The sequence below is a fragment of the Camelus dromedarius genome, chromosome 15 (assembly GCF_036321535.1).
Source record: "Camelus dromedarius isolate mCamDro1 chromosome 15, mCamDro1.pat, whole genome shotgun sequence".
Classification (NCBI taxonomy): Eukaryota; Metazoa; Chordata; class Mammalia; order Artiodactyla; family Camelidae; genus Camelus; species Camelus dromedarius.
In genome coordinates, this window is record NC_087450.1 from 38503858 (window position 1) to 38521939 (window position 18082).

General features: G+C 41.7%; 1 protein-coding gene across 3 annotated transcripts in view; it reads right to left on the reverse strand.

Moving 5' to 3' along the window:
- Positions 1 to 18082, reverse strand: part of CRIM1 (cysteine rich transmembrane BMP regulator 1) — a 186615-nt gene that overhangs the window by 54625 nt on the left and 113908 nt on the right. For all 3 annotated transcript variants that reach the window (XM_010999649.3, XM_031466837.2, XM_031466836.2), the window contains one exon: positions 15789 to 15986. In XM_010999649.3, the coding sequence (XP_010997951.3) occupies positions 15789 to 15986 (198 nt within the window). The remainder of the gene's footprint in view (positions 1 to 15788; positions 15987 to 18082) is intronic.

The window sequence follows — 18082 nt, forward strand, 5'->3', positions numbered from 1 at the left end:
AAGGGGAGACTCAAAGAAGTGCTGCTTACAGGATCACCCTGAAATTCCATCTCATCTCATATTGAATCAGCTGAGGAATTAAAGAAATACCTTAATGTCCTCCAAAGGAAGAAGGCTTGAAACAGCAGGAATTCATTGTCTTTGGCTACAACTATTTCTAAAGGGAACCCTGGAACCGCTTCTTTGTGGAGAAGAATTCTAGAAATATTTTCTGAGCCTAGAAGCAATAAAGAACAAAAATGGGTATTTGTTATGTGTAGATTCAGTTTGCTGATTCCTAGCCTGCATCTGAGTGGGAATCTCTCCTCGCCTCAACCTGTTTTTCCGAATGATTTTTAAAGACTTTCCAAGTACCTCGTACTGTCCAGAAGAGCGATTTTTACAAGAACCCTTGGGACTGTGTCAGGAGTGCAGAAATACAGTCACCAATTCTTATTCCAAGTCTCAGAGAACAAAATTCTGGAAGGAAACTATTATAACATGCAGTAACACAAACAAACACTTACTGGTTCTTTATTTTACACTTATTTAAAATTAAGGGATGGATATCTCTTTCATATCCTAGGAAGCCCAACAAATCCCTTAACAGTAAAAACATTTCCAGGAAAACATTCATATTTTTTAAGATTTAAAGAGCCTCATACACTAAGCTTCTAAATCAGAACATCATCAGTATTTCACACGGATGTTCAAGTTCTTCTTAGGAGCAGTTTTATCTCCTCAATAGGGTATGATGGCACTGTGATCACAATTAATTTGGTCAAGAGTATAAAACTGAAATAAAAATCATCACTTTAACACCAAGGCCTCAGCACTAGACCTTAAAGTAACACCTTTCAGTATTCAGGAGGTATAAATGTGTTAAGCAAATCTAAGCTCTCTGCTTTCTTCCTTTTTATTTTATTTTATGGAGAATTTTCCAAAAAGAGGAAAGGGAAGTAAGAAGTTGAAACCCAAATCCAACCTTTTAAGGTGTTGGTTTAAAGTTTTAATATTCTGTCATCACACTGGATAGTTTAACATGTTTGGGACAATAACAGAACAAAAAATGTATTCTGACTATCAGTTATTTAAAAATGTGTAATAATGTTAATTTGCTTCTGAAACAACGTCTATAATCACTGGTGTTTATATTTCAGATAGAAATAGCTTAAATGAAAATGTTAATAAATGCTTTTAACTTTGTGTCTAAACTGTATTACTCCACTGAACTGGTTTTGAATTAATGCATACAAGGTTCTTCTCATTACCTTGATTACTATGAGCTGTTTATCTTGCAAAGCATACTAATTATCTCCATTGAGAAATGTGTGAAGCACTCTTTCTGATCAGCAACCCTGGGGAGGCTGACAGCCAATTAGTTGCTCTTGAGCATGGACGGGCGACTCTGGGAAAGCACACTTGTGGAAGGCACACCGAGCCACTGCTCTTAGGTCTGTCTGCAGCACTGACTCTGTTGGGAGGGTAATAATTAGCTCTGGTTCCAGAGCTCAGTGGTCTCTAGGAGTGCGGCGGGCTCCCCGGGCTGAGCTCTGGGTGAGTGGCAGGCTGGGGGGGGGGGGGCCTGGCTGTTGGGGGCAGCTGCCTACCAGTGCCCTTGAGTCCTACGAATCTATACAAGTGCAAGTGTGCCCACCCAGACACATACCAAAAATGTTTTTCTGGAAAAACCTAGCCTATAGGCAAATTTCTAGAAAAAGTAGTTTTTAAGGCAGTTATAGTCTTATATTTCTTTTATAAGTTAAAAAATTTAAAGCGGAAGTAATAAGATAAATGAAGCTAATTCCTATCTGCCTCTTACTACCTCTCCTTTTGGGATTTATTAATGGTTTGCGTATTTCACATAGCTCTTCTGTGTAAATTCACAAACCTGCTTATTTGATTGTGAGAGATAAAGATGAACAATTATGTTGTCTTTTCAGGCCTAATTCAGGCACTCTCTTCCTTAAGATTTTTTTTTGGGGGGGGGGGTTGGACTTGGTTAAGGCACATGAATATCTAATGAGTGGGAAAATTCCAAAGCTTCACTTGGTTTATATGGCTAAATATATAAGGCCTCCTATAGCCCCACTCATTACTGGTAGCCTGTCCAGGGCAATAAAACTGGAGATCAAGTTGTCCAAGACATAACCAAAGGAGATAGCTTATCTGTTTTATAGTGTCTTCGTATGTCATTCTGTTACCATGGTTACTTTTCAGATGTGACCATAACTAGTCAGAAAACCATTCAAGTAAATCAGCAAATTGTTAACATAACTGGCAGCCTGGGAAGAGAAGTACAGTAAAGATGAAATTTTCCCAAATGAAGCTAGAGGGAAAATTTTATTACTGTAGACAATAAGAAAAAAAAAATCCAGGATACAAAAATTCCCTAATCTGGAAGTGGGAATTTCCATGGGGCATGAATGTGTATTTAAGAAAGTCTCATTTAAGTCATGGAAAAAAGTCTCTTAAACAGTTGCAGTTTTCAAATTCTTTCAGCCACCACACATTTAGTTATCCTTTTTTTCCTTTGTATATATTTCTCATAACAACACCTACATCTTTGTAATTTCTGAAGTACTTATCTCAGAGCAGTTTCTTTATTTTAAAATGAATGGTGTGAAAATGTTCCTAAGACTACTATTATTTTATGGGCAGATAGAGAAGCAACCATATATTTACTTTAGGCCTGTTTATTAACCTTGTATGCTTTTTTCTAAGGAATTTTGGCTATTGGTCATATTTTCCTTCCTTTACCAATCTCATATTTAATAGGAAAAGACAGTAGTATGATTATATGATTATTAAAAGACCACAAAAAAAGATTAAAAAAATTTTTAACAGAGAATGGGATATCTTTTTCCAGGAATTCGGTGTGAGGGAGCTCACAAAATGATTGGGTTCCAAGAACAATCTGGACCTTTCATACTTCTGTTTTATCCTTGCATTATTTTTTATTGTTCACTTTCATGGGGAATATATCTTGGTAACCTGGAAAAAATGTGCCATATTTTTAGGTACGTATGTATATGTGTGTATGCACATTTTAATTCTGACATCTCAATCCCTCTGGGAAATGGCTGAGAACCAGGGAGAAAGGGTCTTCACATTAGGGGCAATGGTTTATTTGTTGTTTGCAACCATAGTACCTAGCAAAGGGCTTGGTCCACTGTAGTGCTTAATGAATGAACAAAGAGGACAACAAGATTTCTGAGAACCAAAAGTCAGGACACACCTTTTGAGAAAGAAGAGCCCCACTCAATACTGTCCCTAACAGGCTGAACCTCTAATCTCCTAACTTTCAGAGGAACAGACTGTATGTTCCTTAGGATCCTCATCACGGGAGGTGTCCCTTGCACACAGTAGGTACTCAATAAATGAACTCCACTGAAGTAGTGAGCTAGATCAGAAGGCTGGTGTGAATCTGACACACTAACAGTGAAAACTAAATGTAAATTCCCAACCCAAACAGTCCAAAATGAAATGGGTTAAATTACGTCTTGTACCTTTGGCCTAACAAGGCACAAAAGTACACAGAACACTGTGGAAAGTCCCCCTTCAAAATTCTTAACAGAAAATCTGATACCCCAAATTTCAATTGTCTGGGGAATTTACTTCTGTGACAACTTCATTCCCTGATGGTGCCAAATGAATAAAGTGTTACTAAAATAGTCCTGAAAATAGCTGGGCACTCACTCAACTCAGCAATTCGTCCCGTCCTGGATGAAGGATGGCTACTTGTGCCGAGTGCTCAGCAGATCGGCCTTGTGATTAAGCCAAGACAGGCAAGAGTCAGAGGGAGACGAGGGAAGCGTCCGGATCAGAATGCACAGGTGATGATGCCATCTGGGTGCCCGCACACTGAAGGGGGCGGAGTAGCCCATTTATTTTTCTCAGCAGAGACTTGAGGGCCACTGGTCAGAGCCTGGAGTCTGGCTGGGTGTGAATGAGGCTGGGCACTAGGCAAGTGTGAGGACAGAGACATCCAGGAAAACAGCTCCGCGCTCTCAGGTGAGCTGTTTCCCCAGGTGGGAGAAGCAGGAACGGACAAGGGGAATGCAGGCTCTCTAGGAGGTCAAACTGCAAGGTCAAAATTCCAGGCAGAGGTTCAGGAGAAGAATCCAGATCAAAGGCCAGGCCACAAAAGGACAGAATGACAGTAAGTGGGGCTCAGAGATGAGGACAGAGGAGCCAGGAGCAAGAAAGCCTTTGAACCTGAGCCACGATGATCAAGCACTTTCATAGTCACAACGGCTCCTCCTCCCTCCTCACGAGGAGGTCTAAAGGAAGCAACGCCAAGGACACGGACTTGGGACCCGAAGACTTAGCTTGAGTTCCTGTTCTTCCATTATTTGACATGTGATGCTGTACCTCTCTGGGCTTCTATAAAAAGTGGAAATTCCCATTATTTTTATCTCACAAGATCATAGTAAGATTCAAATAAGACCATCAAGAGCGGACTAGCCCATAAACTCTGAGGGACACATAAATATTACTTGTTGCCGTCATTTTTGTTGAAATGACTACCCTGCCTGCTCAGAGCTAGAACTGGTCTCAGATGATGGCTCAGTAAATGAATTATGGGCCCTTTTGCAGGCCTCAAATATTTAGCTGATAAATGGTCTGACAGCTGGTTTGGCATTCTGAACCCTGTCCATTGTAACTTAAGCATCATTTTCTATCTCCACTGATAACAAGAAAAGCATTTGGGATGTGGGTGGGTCCATGATGCCCTTTCGCATGGTCTGGTAAGCTTTGGAACGTGTTAGTGACCAGCCAGTGGCGCCTTTCACATTTGCTGAGTAGCAGTCTGATGACCATTGTTTCGAGTACTGACTGTGACCATGGTGTCTCGAAGAGAAGAGAAATCTCTTCGTAATCAGCTTATCCAGGGTGAGTTGAAACAATGACTCTGTGCCTGGCTGACCCCGTGCTTCCTCTCTCATGGTGGGGCTGCCCTGGATCTTCAGAGGAGGGCAGACTCATCACAGTAGAATTTACACTGCTTTGGTATCTTTGCCTGTAGTTCTGCCACTCTCAAGTTAGATGCAGAAGACCATCTCTAAAAGATGCCTCTGATCAGCAAATCTTAGTTTCAGGAAGTCAGTGATCTGAAACTCATGTCAATAATGAGAGTTCAACCAGCACTTTCTTAACAATAATATTGGCTTGGGGGGTGGGGGGCCCATTTCACTTAAATAACAATGTTCTCAAGAGTGACACAGGACTGTGGAGCACCCCTATTGACTTCATCTGGCCCCAAATCTCTGTGGAATCTTTTAAAAATCTGGTTCCCAGAAAGCACGAGAGAGTCACCATCTTGCAAAGTTCTTGCAAGCTTTCTGCTCTCTCAGTTATGCAAGGCCTGAGGCCAGCCTGGACTGACAGCTTATTATCTCAGAACATTTTTTTAGCTTCACGAACAAAACAGACTCCCTGAATTGCTTTAAAAAGGGAGCTGATTTGCAGAGCAATAGCTTTCCAATTAAGGTGAAAAGAATACTATTTTGAGTCTTCCTACAGCCCAAGCTAAGGGTGGCAGGACCACGGCACAAGACACAGGCGTAGAGAAAGGGCGGGCACTGAATACGCAAACAAGCATTAAACACACCTCGCTGGATTCCAAAGCAGATCCAAGGCGGTCTCAAGTTACGTCACATACGTATACGTTTTTAAAGTGAGGAAATGAGGATCAAGGTAAATTTTAAGGAGAAAGAATACGCTCAGGGATGAGGCGAACACCCAGAGCACACACCAGGAGGTCCTGCCTGATCGGGGAGGTGGCTTAACCCACTTGACTCTCAGTGTGTTCAGCAGCCAAGGCGAATATCAAACCCAGAGTGCTGTATAACTCTCAGGTCCCCAAGGACCAAGCACCTGCTGGCATTAGAATGCTCTTGGGGATTTTTAGTCTGTTTCACGATGCTGCAAAGAGCTGGAGCCTTGAACTGAATCTTATTTTCCTCTGGGGGTAAGTATTAAATTCTGCGGATTCCAATGGTCTAAATACCTGAATTGGACTCTGTCTCAAAAAAATGTAATACATCCAGCTAATGTCTCAGATGTGAAAGTAAAATTCACCTGATGTGTAAATAGGTTTCCTGAAGATATACATGGAAAGTGAAAATCTGGTCAAACTGCTAACAATTCAATTCAAATTTTAAAATGTGTAAGATGCAACGCATCACCATCTTCTCCTGTTTCTGAAATGTTCATTGTTGCTTGTTCCGTATCAAATTAAGATCAAACTGCTGATATGACCCCTGGATCAAGATCTGGTGCTGTCAAGCCCCCGATAACAGATGTCCCAATGTGCATGATGATGGATGGTGAGCACTTTGGGGTCTCGAGTGGAGAGGCTGACATGTGGGCCACCTCGGCAGCCACCTGTGACGGGAGAGCCATCAATGGGCAAGGGAGGCCCTTCAGTAGACACTTTCATTCCGTCAGTCTGTCCTGTTATTTACAACAATATTGCAGCAGATACTTTATCTTCAGCAATCTGATAGACACAGCACAGAAGATACTTCAACAGGGCCTTGACTGCAGTTCACTGGGTTGCTCACCATCTCTAATTCTAACCCTCATGTATTAAACAATGTGAAATCATTTTGTTCATTTAAGATTAAGACTATACAGTGAGACAGTTTAAAATGGTACAATCAGAGGCAACAGCTCAGTGGCAGAGTGGATGCTTAAACAAATGGGTCCTAATTAAATGTATAAGCTTTTGCACAGCAAAGGAAACCATAAGCAAAACAAAACAACAACCTATGGAATGGGACAAAATATTTGCAAATGATGCAACTGACAAAGGCTTAACTTCCAGAATATATAAACAGATCATACAACTTAGTAACAAAAAAACAAACAACCCAATTCAAAAATAGGCAGAGGACCTAAGCAAGCAATTCTCCAATGAAGACATATAAATGGCCAATAGGCACGTGAAAAAATGCTCAATATCACTAATTATCAGAGAAATGCAAATCAAAACTACAATGAAGTATATCACCACACACCCGTCAGAATGGTCATCATTAAAAAGTCCATGAAAAAAAAAAAAAGTCCATGAACGATAAATGCTGGAGAGGGTGTGGAGAAAAGGGAACCCTCCTACACTGCTGGTGGGAATATAGTTTGGTACAACCATTATGGAAAACCGTATGGAGATTCCTCAAAAAACTAAAAACAGACCTACTATATGATTCAGCAATCCCACTCCTGGGCGTATATCCTGAGGGAACTCTAACTTGAAAAGCTACATGCACCCAATGTTCATAGCAGCACTATTTACAATAGTCAAGACATGGAAGCAACCTGAATGCCCATCGACAGATGACTGGATAAAGAAGTTGTAGTATATTTATACAATGGACTACTACTCAGCCAGAAAAAATAAAATAATGACATTTGCAGCAACACAGATGGACCTGGAGATCGTCATTCTAAGTGAAGTAAGCCAGAAAGAGAAAGAAAAATACCATGTGATATCACTCATATGTGGAATCTTAAAAAAAAAAAAAAAAAAAAAAGGACACTATGAACTCATCTACAAAACAGAAACAGACTCACAGACATAGTAAACAATCTTATGGTTACCCAGGAAGAGATGAGAAGGGATAAATTTGGGAGTTTGAGATTTACACATGTTAGCCACTATATATAAAAATAGATTTAAAAAATAGTTTCTTCTGTATAGCACAGGGAACTATGTTCAGTATCTTGTAATAACCTTTAATGAAAAAAATATGAAAACAAATATATGTGTGTATATGCATGACTGGGATTGTGCTGTACACCAGAAATTGACACATTGTAATTGACTGTATTTCAATTAAAAGAAATAAAATTACAGAAGTTAAAAAAAAAAAGAAACCATGCTTGAGGTCCTGGGTTCAATCCCCAGTACCTCCTAAATAAATGAATGAATGAATAAATAAATAAATAAAATGGTACAATCAGAAATGGAGTTAAAGTACTAAAATGTTAGAAATAAATCATATTAATTACCACCTCTTTTAAGTTATTTTTATAGGGAAATTATCTTAGTCTAACTTCTTTGAAAATATATTTGAATGGAACACCTGAAATTCCACAAAAATGTTGTAATATAATAGATGACCATTTAAATATATGCCTCCGGCCCCTAGAAGTCATATAAATACTATGCAGTAAGTGAATTGATTTTTTTCCCCCAATAAACACACCAGGAGTTATACCTACAAATAAGTGTTATTGCTAAAAGTACTCACTTTTGGGGGCTATATGCTTGTGCTAAAATGCTGCTCATATTAAAATTCTATTTGAAACTTCTCTTTAGAGCTGCTTTCGGAGGAAATTACTATGTCATAGAAGACAGGGTGCCTTTATTTACTGTCACTTTTTGCTTCCTCTGAACAGTTTTACCCAGCTAGATCTCCCAGCCTTTCCACCACACTTAGATGTGAACGACTCTATTTCCTAGAGTCTAATGTACCTCTAAAGCCAGGTGTTAACAGAGCTAAGGATATTCCAAAGGATGTGCTGCAAGCTCTAACGTCAGCTTCCACAGAGAAGGACCAAAAATATTGCGAATGACTGTATTCCTGCAAGAGCTGTATAGTTTTCCCATGTAACTATTCTGAAAAGACAAACATTTCACTTGGACATGTAAATCTTCATATGTTTGAAAATAATTTCATTACTTTATAGTTGGACCTGGTATTGCTGGGAACAAACAAACAAGCTTCATATGACCAGTGCTGTCAGTGTGATAAACAGGTGTGCTGAGACCAATTCATTCCTCGGAACTGAGGCAAACTGGAAGGAGATGAAGATGGGGACTGTGAGCTAAGACGGTCTAATAAGCCATGGTTAGGAAGCAGGACATCTCTCGAGAGGCAGACAATGTGATTACCAGTTAAAATGTTAAATGCTATTAGGCTGACAGAAGCTAAAAGGAAACCAATTATGTTACTTCTGGTCAAAGGTTGCACCATAAGGAAAATGGAGACTTTCTTTCTAACACTCACAAGCCTTTCCTGAAGGGCATGTCTCTTAATAACCTTCATTAACTTCTGTTTGGTTGCCTAAGAGTTGTCTCTGAGCCAAAAAAAGTTTAACTCAGTCTCAGTAGAGATTGTGTTTATGTAAGCTTGTTGGAAAAACATTCCTATCATTTCAAGAATGACTAAATATTTTTCATTCACATAGCTGGCATTCCAGACTATGTTTTCCTGCCTCTGTTGATTAGATGAAAATTAGCAGGCCCAAGTCTGAACTATTAGGTTCGATTATTATCTTAGTAGGAATATTATGAGACTCCTGGCAGTAATGCCCTTTTAGGTATGGGAGGTGGAGAGCAGAGGAAATAAAGAGGAACCTGCCCTTTGTGGGCCATTTGGACAGAGAAATACTTAGCAGCCAGGACTGTTGAATGCTGGAAAATCAGAGGCAGAGGTTTCTCTAATCACGTTTCAGAATCAGCTCTGAACCATAACATTCTAATGTTACTTGAAATACCTAAAGATGCTTTAAATGCCCAAAGAGAATCAAAATACTGTGAAATTCATCCTCGAACAATTTCCGATGCTTAGGTGAGAGGCCTACCTAGGCTGACACATGGTCATGCGTGATGCATTTGTTACCCTACAAATGACCTTATTTGGACAAGCAAAAAAACACCCTGTGCTCTATTTTAATTTCCATTTATGGAACTAGTTTCCAGGACACTTAGAGTTAAAGGATGAAACAACATGCCTAACAGTCTTTCAGATATTACGAATATTTTATTATTCTTGGCCTGCTAATAATAGCATAGTATATGGCACTGAAGCAATACCACCCATAAACTGAGTTTTGATCCCTGTTATGTACCAGAACATTAATATCAGGTGACCCTGTGGCATCTTGGACTTCACTGCCTATCAGGTCAGCCAAACTATGTTTGACTCCTTGCCACAGAAGCAGTAGCTTAATCATTTGAGATACTGTTTGGTGAGGAAGTATTATGGGCAGGGCTGGAAACATTTTTTCTTGTTTCAAAGAATTCCCACCCAGATATGTGCCTGGTACAGACTTTTCTGGCAGCCCAGTAGAAATCTCATTTGAAGGGCGGTTTGATTCAAATCGTATCATCAGAATTTATGGGAAAGAATATAGTGCTCCCATAAAACTAGGATTGATGAGGAGGAGGACAGCCTATTTCACGGCTCAGACTTCCAGCCCTTTAGAGGACCACAGCAGGAGACCTACTAGGTGAGTTGATGCTGAAGTGGCTTACTATCCAGCACAGTCAAGAAACGCCTCATGCCCTCTCTTTAGCAGTGTCCCCAGTGTCCCAAGCAAGACCAGGATTCCCCAAGAAAGGGTTCCAAGAAAGCCAGGCGGCAGGAAAACAGTTGATTGTCTAGTTTAATCACATTCCATCCTAAGGCCGGGGAGTTAGAAAGAATCCACAGGCAGGGAATCAGCCTCGTTTTCTTCCATTTCAAGAGTTCGTTCAGTCCAGGTTAGCAGAGTTACTAGGCCTGCCTGAAACTCAGCTCAGTGCCAGATAGTAACTGCAAATAACACTCATTTAAAGCTTTCATTATGGAAGACTCTCCAAAAATACTGAAGTAGATACACTAACATGGTGGACCTTCCTATATCTGTTATTCAGCTGTGACCATCTACAAACTCTTTGATTTCCTGTGTGAAATGGGAAATGGATTTCGCTTTTGTTTCAGAGAAACAGAAACATTAGAAATGAAAGCACCTAATTGCCCAACCACAAGCATGGAATTTATTTACTAGCAACCCAAATCATACTATTGAATGTTACCTTGTAAACTATTACCTATGTTGTTCCTATTCTTGAAAAGTGATACTCTTGGTGTTGGCTCTGAAATCCCCAAGGTCACCGAAACCATCAACTCCTCCCAGCAGGAGACTCTGCACACACTGGGCCTAAAGAACACCCAGGTCACAGTGGCCACCTGGGCAGGGTCCAGCCAGAGCCCAAGATGAGACAGCAGATCAAGCCTGACATCAAGACTGATCAGTGATAATGAAATTCTTATCTCTTGCATCAGGCAGTCACGGTCAAGCTGGCCTCACATTTGTCCACATATCTTGCATTTTTCTTGGCATCACAGGCATGTCACATATATCCTACAGCCAAAATTTCCGTCCCTTATCTTACCTCTAATTATAAAACAAACTGGGTTTTTTGTTTTTGTTTTTGTTTTTAGAAAAAGGTACTCTGCCCTTAGGGACGTCCCTCTGACATTAAAAATTGACTTAGGTAGCATTTATACCTGGCATTATTGGAAAATACATTAGCAAATTAGTCTCAACATCTAATTGTGATATTAAAAAATAATTCTAGCTAAAAACAATGCAGTGGTACCTATACACTCTAAAGGAACGTTTTAATTGGAGGGTCTGGAGAAGGCGCACCTGAACTCTGTGTTTCTGGACTGCAATGAGAGAGAATAAACCACAATTTACAAACCAGTCTGGAAAGGCCGCCCTTGGAGGGGGTCAAGAGCTAAGTGCTCATGGCAATGAGAGAGAATAAACCACAATTTACAAACCAGTCTGGAAAGGCCGCCCTTGGAGGGGGTCGAGAGCTAAGTGCTCACCAGGAGGGTGAGCAGTCCACCTGAAGCTTAACTGGTCCAACTCACCTGGACCCACTGTGCGCCACACCCACTTGGTAGAACACTCTGCCTTCTGTTCTCAAAGTGCATTTTCAAATACAAGCGTTCTAACATTGTTCCTTTTTCAGCTCACCAGGGGTCAGCATCTGACCCCTTTAACAGCACTGGTTATGGAAACCCTCCGAGTCTGCTGGCTTCCTCAGCTAAGAAGTACCAGGAGTCTGGCTGTGATCTCCTACGCCAGTCTTTTTCTCCTTCACTCACTCATCCACTCACTCATCATTCATTCATTAACAATTTTTGAGCACCTACTTTCATTTCAGGTAATTTTAGAGATTCAAAAGCATAGCTCACGGGGGACGTAGCCCCTTCCAGGTTACTGGCCAACAGGAGGGGCAGTCAGTGCCCTGTTTGTCTCAGGCAGTATCCCTGTGGGAGCCAGAGCCACTGCTCTGCCACTTTCAAGCTGTAGTCCTTGGGCAAGTTACATGACTTCTGAACTTGGGCTCTGTGATCATAAACTAGGATGGCAGTATTTGCACCAGAAGGAAGTTGTGGGGATCAGTGGGCTGATGCTCTTAAAAGCACTGAGGCCTGGCTCACAGCCAGTGTGGAGAAATGTTAGCTACTGTCCTAGGGCTGTAAATAAGATGATGCAAATGGTGGTCCATGCAGAGGAAGACTCAATTCCATACATGAGCTTAAACTGCAAACTGTATATGCTCTTCCATGTATGTCCATTCCAGCCTTTTACAAGGGCCAGAAAATAAAAATACTGCCATTGACAAACAAGAGGAGATGATGAGAAAAGCCAACAGAGCAAAACATAAGAATGCAATCACTTACAGACCTACAGACTGGGATGGCTTATCTGTAAACTCGAATTGGGTGTTGACAATAACTTGCTAAGACTTAATCATGAGAGTACTCAAGTGCCAATTTAAAAAAGCTCTTAGGTACTTGTGAATCGAGTTAGCTGTCAAGTAACAGCGTAGTCTTTAAGGGCCCCCGGGTTCACATCCCCAGTCCTCCAGGAGTAACCAAGCACATTATATAGTCACTTGGAAGGTATGTACCTCTCCTAACAGCAGCAGCCACAACAAGGTTCCTCTTCCCCGCAGGCCCTAACACACCATGTACCACACCAGTAATTCATTTAGGAAGAATCTAAAACCACAACCCTTGTGTGGGGTCCTTTCATCAAAGTTCAGGCTCTGACCTTGTACCTTGGGACCGTAGCTAACAAGGGTGATGGCCAACATTAGTGATGCAGTCGTGTGCAGAGGAACTTACTATGTTTAAACTGCATAAATACCTGTGTTTCTGTTTTTCTCCAAATAATTCTGGCTGATTTTTTTTACACAACACCACCTTGCTTTTTTCTTATTTCATCGAATCCTTTGGCTCTTCTGAAATCACTTGAAATTCTATTTAAATATGTGATTGAATTAAATCCTGAGAAAAATACCTTCAAATAGTTCCAGAGATGTTCTTGGATCCTAAAAACTAATAAGCAGTAACATCTAGTCACCCTGTATTATTCTGTGGTGTGTATTATTAGTCAATAATAATAAACTTTTACGATCATTATCTTCAGCTGCGCACTCTATTCCGATCCCACACCGCAAGGGTCTGTCTTCTGAACACATCGTTACATGGGAGCATTACTGTCGCACAAACCCAATCTTACATGAAGCTCACTACTTAACTGAGTTAAAAACAAAAGCAAGAAACAGAAGATAAATTAGTGCTCGGAGAACTAGACAATGGAAGCTTCTGAAAGTCTCAGTGAAGAAAGGCAAGTGCCAGAGCATGAAGGAGACAGAAGGGAACTGAACCAGCAGAGCCTAACAGCCTGAAAGAAGGATGCCAAGTCCGGCAGAGCAGAGCTGACCTGGGTGTGAGGCTTGAGAAGCAAATCTAGGATGTGCCTCAAAGGCATCCTTCCCCTGAGGTCCCCAAACGGGGGGGAGAGGGCAGGTGGGAGATCACATCAAAAACGCCTACAACAGTTGTCAAACTGCAAATGGCTTCCTCCCTGTCACCTGACTTCGGTGTCTCCCAAAAGCCAGAGATGAGGAGAGATTAATAAGGGAACCAGAAATACAGGCAGGAGGACACCACGATGACATCTGGGAGCAGGGGAAGCAGACAAAAACGCAGCCGAATGGGACAGACTTCGGCTGACCGCAGCTCAGTCACGTGCTGACCACTGACCTTGGAGGAAATTATCTGATCTCTCTAAACCTTAGTTTCTTCATCTCTAAAACGGGATAGTACGGCCTTCAAGCACACAGGTGTCTGTGAGGATTAAATGAAATAAGATACAAATATAAAGCACTCACCCCACAGAACCTCAGTGTGGACATTCCTTTTCTCCTGGTTTAATTCAAAGCAGCCTAAATAGTTTCGCCAGAGTTAACTAGGAGTTCTCGCTTACTTACCTTTGTGTCCAGTGTGGTATCTGGATTACAGAAGGTTCTTAATGAATGTTTTGGAATTAACGGCTGACTCAAACTGTCACTCTTGAACAGTGGAAGATAAGATTACAACTTTACCAGATGCTGCAGAGACCAAACTCCAAGTGATCAAACTGACATCCCCTCCCCACCCAAACATCCATATGACATGAGTTTCTCATATATATATATGTGTGTGTATAGATATAGGTTTTCTTCTATTCACCAACTACTTCCCTTCTCTACCCAAAATGGACAGGCTAATGATTGCAAAAAATGAGTGCAAAAGGATTTGCCTTCCCTTCTTTACTTTTGGAAAAAAAGACCCTGTTTTTTAGACAAGTTCTTTTTTTTTTTTTTCAGTCTTATTTTCAATTTATGATTCAGGACTCATGAAGTTAAAGGGTTAGTGTTTACTGGATGATACATTTATGCTTTTAATTCTTCTCACCTTATCATACATATACTTAAATATGTCAAATCGACCACTGACTGTCTTTAATTCTTAGGGATATTCTCATCTTCATCTGCTTCAGCAAGGCATCCTTCCTTGTAAAGCAGACTGTACACCATCATACGTATTATCATACACTCCTTTTTCTAGCACTGAAATGCTGCCTTTAGGGGATGGGAGGAGTATGTGTGCAAGGGGGGTGGGTGGGTGATTTCCACAAAGCTGGTCATCTGGAAGCTATAAAGTTTTGGAGCGTGGCAGCTGCACTCGGAGTGGAGTAATAGTGAGGGAATTGGTGATGTCAACAGTACCAGAATCCTCCAGCTTAAATTTTTATATGGTTTTTAAGGTCTTTAATAATTCCAACCCCACAGAGGTTAATGAAGCTAGTCAGGCAAACTCTGAAGTCTGAATTGATTAAAATTTAGGTAAAAGCAAAAGACTTCTTGATAGAGGACTCAGTCTACTTAACTGGATTTCAAAAAAGACCTGTGAGTTCCTTAATAGCTATTTTAAAAAATTCTAGAAGGCTCCATCTTCCACACAGATTACTTTGTGACCCAGTTTAGTTCATTTTACTATGCAAATATGCTTCTTAATGATGGATACTCTCTACTGGATCTGTCAGTAGAAATATTCAATCTCTTGTCTATATGAACAGACACGGACCAAGGATTAAGACTAACTTGCTTAACTGTGCAAAGAATCTTCCCAGGATGAGGGAAATGGCCTGGAATAGGGGTTGGGCAGAAAGACTACTCCAAGATATCTCAGGCTCCCTCCATTAAACAGGAAGAGAGGCAATGAATGTAGGTAACCAAGGACTCAAGGCAGCGAAAACCCCTTTGATGGTTCTAGGTTTTTCTTCCTGGCTGCCAGGACTCTGGCATATGGAGCATTACAAGTTGAACATGCTATGCTTTGAGTCATGGGTCTTATGTCCAATTTTATTTCATTGTGTTGACCTTAGGATGATAACTGGGCCTGCAGTGAACAGAATTAAAGTGTGTATATTCTTCGACTGTGAAGTACTCAGATAAGCCCATCTGCAGTGGTAAAACAAAGACCCACACTATTCTTATTATAAATTTGCAACATTTCTCCCAAATGATTAGTTTGGGCTGTATAATGAATTCATATGAGACTGGTAACAGCATGAAGCAGACATTATGCCAGAAGAAATAAAAAACAAACAAGCATATACTGGTAGAAGCTTATCCAACACGAGACACTCGCCAGGGACTCATTAGAATCTACAAGGTTTACCTTCACACACGGGGCAACATTCCCCAGGCACTTTGACGGGGTTCATGCAGCTCTGCCCGCAGGCGGTCGCGACGCAGTGGGGCTCTCCGTTGATGCACTGGCAGAACGTGCAGTCGTCCTCCCGCCACCGGTCTCCGTGGGCGCGGATCTGACCATTGGCATAGCAGCCAGCAGGGTTATTAAAAGGATACACGGGATCTAAATTAAAACGTGAGTACAGAGTAAGACTGAGGGCATTCTACATCTTCTCTCTGCCTGCACCTAGAGACTTTCTTTCCCAGGTTCTCGTCATCAGCAGTTCTTTTCCAGCTGTGCTCAGCAGAAGCTCAGGGCTGCAGGAGATATCTCCAGGGGGACATGCAAAAGTAGCTGTCATCTTGAATTTATGTCCACCCATCCCAACACGGCAGACAGAGGAGGGGATCAGAGGCATAAAAACCAGCGTGCAGGTGTTACCATTTCACAAAGCTGCAGAACTTTGTGGATGGAGCTGTGGGTTGGTAATGAGAAAATGCAAGTCTTTTTTAGGCTCTGACAATGTCTTCTGAGTTGTCAGTTTAAAGGTTTATCACACCTCAGTTTTACCCCCTGGAAAGTGGAAAGAATGATGCCCCCAGCTAACTCAGAGTGAGCCTGTTCCTTCTAGGACTAACTGGAGTCTCTCTCAGGGTGCCTGGAGGTCCATGTGGAGACAGGGAGGCCCCTGCTGTGGCCTCATGCATGACAAGGCTGACACACCTGGTCTAAACCATACACAGCACAGCTTGTGCCCTGGAGGGAGATCAGTGAACCGATGCAAATCTTCTCCCCGAGCTGAGTGGTCAAGCAGCAGCTGAGACTGGGGAACGGAGGTAGCCAAGGCTACTGCGGAAACAGTTTTCCGAGGTTATTGACAAGCACATAAATACGAAATCCTTAACCATCCTTCTAAATGAAAGCAACTAGATAAATCACTCAATGTTCTTTTTCATAAAATCTGGTCTCGAGAAGCAAGTGCTGCTGGGCTGGGAGCAAAGTCCAGGCAGTTTTGAGTTTGGTCCTCTCTATTCCAAAGAGGTAGTAGGCGTTACATGGGAGGGAGAAGGCCAAAACTGAAAACCATGCAGTCACAGCTTCAGAAAGGCAGTCTTCCAGAGATGGAAGCAGCCAAGAAACCTGAGTTAGATAAGACTTTATAAAATTTCTTTATAAACATTATTACACTGCATACTTCACTTCTACTTTAAGCCTGGATCTGAATTCCAGGAAGTGAGACACAACCAGACTGGTGCCCAGACAACTCATTATGATTATTACAGAGGTTCATATCTGTTTTTACACCACCAACTGTTACATAGTTTCAGAGACTATAAACACCAGGGGTAACTAGGGAAAAGATCAATTGGGAAGGTTAAAAGTTTGATGTGGTTTTTTAAAATCCCCCATGACACCTAAAAAGTGAACCACCCTTAACCCATAACCTCTCCTACATTAGTAAAAATAATTTCTAACAGGGGAAAGGGCTTCTCTCCATGAACTACTGTTCAATGTTAGGAATGTAGTTTGTATACGTTAAATAATTTCAGACCTTCAGTATTATATGGTGAGTAGAGCTCAAATATTGAAAAGAAATGGATTTTAGAAAACAGAAAAAGATATGGAGCCCGGCCAGAAATCCTGTCCTCCCTTTTCACGTGCGGAGGTAAGGACGGGGGAAGGTCAGACGTGAGATGGACATGCCTGACTCCAGGCTGAGGTCTGTGGCCCAGGCAGGACAACACTGTTCACGCGACCTTCCTTCCTGGGGAACAGGGTCGTGCACTCAGCCCAGAGACACAGTCAGGCGTGTTGGTACTGTTTCTGGCTTTACCAGAGACTCAAGACAAGTGACTACTTTTCTGATACCCTACCCTAATCCTTAAAACATGTGGGTTGTGGAATATGATATTCAGAGCTGTCCTTCTGAAATGTTTATTATTTCTGAACATTAGAGACGGAAGGGTCGAGCTTGCTGGAAGAACATGGACCTATTATTTCTTGGGGGACACAGAGAAAGCAAGCCCTGGAGAGCCTTCTGCCCAGGGCCACGCCTGACGCTTGTCTGGGTCTTGAACTGGTGTCACCATCACACCACCCTTTGACCCCACTCTGACTGCCACACATTTTCAAAGGATTGGGGGAGGGGGGTCCTGCTCTCACCTGGATGAGCCTGGGTACCAGAAAGGAGGCAGGGTCAGTTCTTGTCTGAGTGGACTGGTTGAGATCATCAAGTGACTAGGGCTGTCCTGTCTTAGGTGAGCAATCTGGGTGGAATT